General features: G+C 39.0%; 1 protein-coding gene across 2 annotated transcripts in view; it reads right to left on the bottom strand.

Moving 5' to 3' along the window:
* Positions 1 to 4,891, bottom strand: part of LOC103149770 (mannose-specific lectin-like) — a 26,371-nt gene extending 21,480 nt beyond the window's left edge. The window contains exons 1-3 of one of the 2 annotated variants that reach the window (XM_016680208.1): positions 4,814 to 4,891; positions 4,440 to 4,549; positions 3,951 to 4,330 (exon numbers count right to left, since the gene is read on the bottom strand). In XM_016680208.1, coding sequence (XP_016535694.1) covers positions 4,070 to 4,330; positions 4,440 to 4,529 — 351 coding nt within the window. In that variant the 5' untranslated portion in view covers positions 4,530 to 4,549; positions 4,814 to 4,891 and the 3' untranslated portion in view covers positions 3,951 to 4,069. Of the gene's footprint in view, positions 1 to 3,950; positions 4,331 to 4,439; positions 4,550 to 4,813 lie in introns of those variants that run through there. The other variant, XM_007569077.2, reaches the window with a different exon arrangement.
* Positions 4,892 to 5,288: the final 397 nt, after the last annotated feature.

The following is a 5,288-nucleotide window of genomic DNA, read 5'->3' on the forward strand; positions in this document are numbered from 1 at the left end:
CTGGCGAATCCTGGTCCCGCCCACTCTGCTCCGCCTCAAGACAAAACACAATAACTGACGGATCCCTCCACAGAAAGTGGAGGGGGACGTCACAATGTTTGAAAAAATATAACACTATCAGACGATTACCTAAATTGTACGTCCACATTCAAGAAAGTTCAAAAAGGTTTGTTTGTGTGAGGAAAATGTTCTTGTGAAATTGAAGCAGTTGAAGAGCCGTTTATACATTTCTACTTTAAGATTAAAGTAACTTTTGACCTTTTGGACATAATCCAGAGTTTGGTTTCCGTCATTCCATCTTTTTAAAACAATAAGAAACCGGTAAATCCTGGTTGTTTACCTTTAGCCTAACTTTCATTTCAAGGTTGGCTAAACCTTTGGCCTATCTTACAGAAGCTCCTCTGATATTCTGGATAAAGAACATTTACTGGCCCATAATAATAATAACAATTGTAAACAACAACTGGGCATACAGCATCTGAATAATTACCAACACCTTGCTAATGTACACCATATAATATAATTACATAATTTGTTTTATAACAAACAAAAAAATAAAAAATGATGAAAATAGTAGTAAAATAATAATAATAATAATAATAATAATTTACTAAAATTGGTAATAGTATTACAGAAGAAAGGCGATCTGTTACTGTCAGTAAAACTGAGGGAAAATGTGGCAGCTAAAGAAAAACTGGTTGATGTACCAGATTTACCTTCAGTGATTTTTCTTATTATTTTATAGAGCTCAGTTTTTACCTAGGGAAATTTAAATATTTTTATTTAGCAAACTAATCTGGGCAAAGCACAAAGAATCTTAAATTAGTTTTAAATTGAAGGAATTATAGGATAATTTATTTTTACTTTTTATTAAAGTGATGAGGCAGAATTTACACCATTACATTTTCATGTTTGTTACGACCCGGCTCGTGAGCCGCAACAAAAAGCCAGGGAGACACGGCCTTCAATAAAAGATTACGCTCTTTATTGAACAACCCAAACAACTAAACAGGGCCAAACAGCGACAAGCGGGTGGCCCCCCTGTGGTCGATGGCATCTCTGAAGCCAGTGATGAAGGAAAAGTCCTGCAAAAGAAAAGAAAGGTCAAACAAACAAAACCTTACAAGGACGGGGTGGCCAGACAGGTAAGGGAAGAGCCACCTCTGCAGAGCAGAGCTGGGTAAAGAAGCCGACTCCCTCCAACCAGCTTCAACTCCTCTCTCTTCACGCGCTGAAGCAGGCTGCTTCTATAGCGATGACGCGCTGGGCCTGGCGAATCCTGGTCCCGCCCACTCTGCTCCGCCTCAAGACAAAACACAATAACTGACGGATCCCTCCACAGAAAGTGGAGGGGGACGTCACAATGTTTGAAAAAATATAACACTATCAGACGATTACCTAAATTGTACGTCCACATTCAAGAAAGTTCAAAAAGGTTTGTTTGTGTGAGGAAAATGTTCTTGTGAAACTGAAGCAGTTGAAGAGCCGTTTATACATGTCTGCTGTAAGATTAAAGTAACTTTTCACCTTTTGGACATAATCCAGAGTTTGGTTTCCGTCGTTCCATCTTGTTAATTCTCAGTACTCAGCCACGCCCTTAACACCTCCCCACTCTAGCAGACTGACTACTGACCAGCTCTCCGTCTCACGGGTCCGAAAAGACTCTAATTCCCGGGTATTACCGCAGATAAGAATTTAGAGAACTTTTATTTAAGCTGGGAGCGGGAGAGATGCGTCCAAGTTCTAACTACCTACATCCAGACGTTATGCCCCGCTTCAGTCCAAGATTCAGACAATCGGAGTAGCCCTGCCGGTGTCCGAACCCATGAACCACATCTGTTAACGGTAGCTCTCTCCCTAATAATTAACGTGCACTTGATAACCGGCTTGGATAGTTTTAGTGACTAGGAATAAGTCCCAGGGACATTATTTATCTGAACTAAAGAACGTACGAAGCCACCCCAAGTTACTAGGACCACAAACATTGATTTTACAATGATCAGAGAAATTAAATCTAGATGACTCAATTAATTTAACTGTCCACAACATCAAATTAGACTTTAGTAATTTTATTAGCAAGCTTAAGCAAGGGAAAAGACATACAGCATTTCGATAAAAATTAAGAAATTAAAACTTTTAAGAATCATCAGAAATTACTCCTACTTCTAACCCTACACTATGTCTTAATCTAAATAGAGGCTTTGGGGGGGAGGCAGTATTACTCGAACCCAGATGCAGAGACGATCTTGGCAGCAGAAACTTTAACGTCCATGGATGGAGTCCTGTCCTTGTCTTGACAGAATCCTTTCAGAATAGATCCAAAGTTGAACTGGTGAGAATCCTCAACGAACTCAGTTCTTTTATCCACAAAAGACCTTTGTCCATTCCCCATGTCCACTGCAGCATCGATGTAATCCTTTGGGTTGAGCGGGGGGCCGCAGCCGAATCAGAGTCCCGGGTTGTGGGTAAACAGATCTTGTTCCTCCCTTGGGCAGCGAGCAGTCGTCCCGGGGTGTCATCACGCAGCCCTCCGTTGATTCTGCTTCTCCATGTGTGCTCGACTCAAACGCTGCGGAACAAAGAACCCCGATCCTTCTGTGTTGTGACTTTTTATTCTTTCTGCATCCGTTCATTTCCCTTATCTTTACTTTTTACATCTCCTACGTGTCACTGACCCTAGGTCCACACAACTTCCCTCACGTCAACTTTTCCTTGGTTGACCAAAACCTTTAGTTAAACCCTTTTTCTTTCCGAGTTGCATTCTCGGTTCCTCCTCTGCCATCTGCACCTGTTTCCTATGTGCTCCTCACACAGTTTCACTTCCTGTTACTTCCCATACTAACTGTTCTCTCACCCCCTCAGCTCCATCTATGACACTTGACATTTTGTTAACTTTTGTGATCTACTTTAACCTTTCATTCTTTCATATGATCATCAACAGAATTATAGAAAGTTTATAACTAGAATCAATCATTATTTTTCAATCAAAAGAATTACATGTTTTTCTTATTGTCATTACATCTACATAACTTCGAACTACAGAACAAATCAATCATTGACTTTAATCACAATACAAGATTACTTTGTTTACTTCAGGCCTTTTTGATCTGGAATGTGCGCGCTCTGGTGAGATCTCAACCAGTTCCAACCAGGTTTCACGACAATCTTTTTAAAACAATAAGAAAGCGGTAAATCCTGGTTGTTTACCTTTAGACTAATTTTCTCAACCGTTGTAGAATAACCTGCCACTGTTTTTCTGAAGGTTTAAGGCAGTTTTTAAAATCTTTTCTTAGTGTGTTTAATTTTTTGTTGCCACTAGCCCAAACCACGAAGAGGAAGACGACAGGAAGTGGTTGGAGGAACATGAATCGTCATGTTTTTTTTAATGATGATTCATGTGAACAAACTTAGTCGTGATTTTTATTTTTTTCTCCATTTAATGGAAACACTGCAACTACGAAATTGTGTTTTTTGATAGTGGAATATTGACAAAATTTTGCATATATTTGTAATGGAAACGCAGCTAATGTTGGGTAAATTTTTCTCTTTCAAAGGTTTCCCCTCAATCATTTATCAACAGTAAAAAGAACCTGCTGCTGGTTCCATTCTGACATTTTAAGGTTTTTAGAGATTTCATTTAGCATCTTGCAGTCTGCTCTCAGGATCAACTTACTTGGACAGAAAGAAAACAATTTTCTATACATACAGATTAAATCAGTATGTATCACCACCATGATAATGACTTTGTAAGAGTCTGAGATAAGTGAGGCACAAGATACTTAAGGTAACGCCTCAAATTGTCTGCTTTCTTGTGCTACACCATGGAAATAACTGATGTAAAGATATCAGGAAGGAATTTTGGACTTAAACTAGTTTAGTTCAAGCTTTGATAAATGTTCAGATACCTGAATGCACCACATTGATCTGGTCAAACAAAAAAAGACAAAAGATTTTAACTTTTAAAAGAGTTTTTATTTCAGCTTTTAAACCAATGTTATGTTGCGTTCAAACGAAAAGCAAACAGTTTTAAGCATTGGTGACTGACCCTAAGATCACATTCAATGTTGCATTATTTCTTGCCTTTGGATTTGGTGGAGTTCCACAATTCTTGGCTATCGTGGTGCAAATGCAGTATGCCCTCATCGGACAGATGAAGACGGCAAACATTGTCACCTTGTTTATATGAGCCGGTGGCCCATTTAGGCTGGTTACACTGATTGTACATGACCAGGTTGCAATCGGCCTGCATGATCAGGCGGGTCACATCAGATCCACAGGTGTCAGAGGCCCAGATCGGTTTCCAGCCATAGATGACGAAATTTCCATCATCCTGCAGGTGCAATCAGAGTCATTTCAATGCAATGCTAAAGACTTGCAAATAAAGATGTTACTGAAACTGGGTGAAGTGAAGTTAAAATGGGAACAGCTGAGCTACTTACTTGGAAAACTGCCTTCCATTGTCCGTTGTTGGACATGAGATAGTCTCCCTTACGTAGTTCATCGTTCTTTGACATGTAGTTTCTGCTCATCTTTCCAAAACAAGTTGGATCTGTCCAAAGCAAATAATATGAATATATGAATTTTAGTATTCAGGAAGTTAGCAATGATTCGTCAGTGTTTTCCTATTGTAGTACAATGTATCCTCCAACCGTTGGTTACAACAGACCATCTGCTGTCATGTTTAGCTTTCCTACCTTTCCTTCAGTGTCACTTCAAAAATAAAAGCTGTTAGTTTAGACATGCTAGTGAAAACTGTCAAAAATAATCTGTTTTCAGACCGAACATTATTACATTAAACATCATAAGTACTTACGGTCGTGAATGTTCAACCGGAATCTGTCTCTGCAGAAATGGAGGGATAGTCGTCGTTCAGAGCCGAGCGTATTTATACCCTCTGAAATGTGGGTGGAGTGAATCCACCCACATAGTTTCTTACTGTGAAACTATGTGGGTGAATCCACATTCAAATTCTTTCTAAAAACATGTATATTAATTAAAAACATTCTCCGACGGTTGGATTTTTAAACATTTTCAGTGTGACGATAGCTGCTCTGTGCAGCTATCGTCACACTATGAAACTATGTCACACCCACATATCCTCCTGACTACCAGGAAAAAAAATATTGTCCAATCACCATTTTTTTTAAATCCCACATTCTTCGTAAGGTAATAAAAGGTTTTATGCACTTACTTTGTCTCGTCCCATAGAATGTGTTATTACTGATGAACACAATTTTTATGTATTAGAAAAAGATACGAACAAAAGTCCCACCCCTTCATATGTGGTA

Source organism: Poecilia formosa, unplaced genomic scaffold (assembly GCF_000485575.1).
Source record: "Poecilia formosa unplaced genomic scaffold, Poecilia_formosa-5.1.2 Scaffold236, whole genome shotgun sequence".
NCBI classification, from domain to species: Eukaryota; Metazoa; Chordata; class Actinopteri; order Cyprinodontiformes; family Poeciliidae; genus Poecilia; species Poecilia formosa.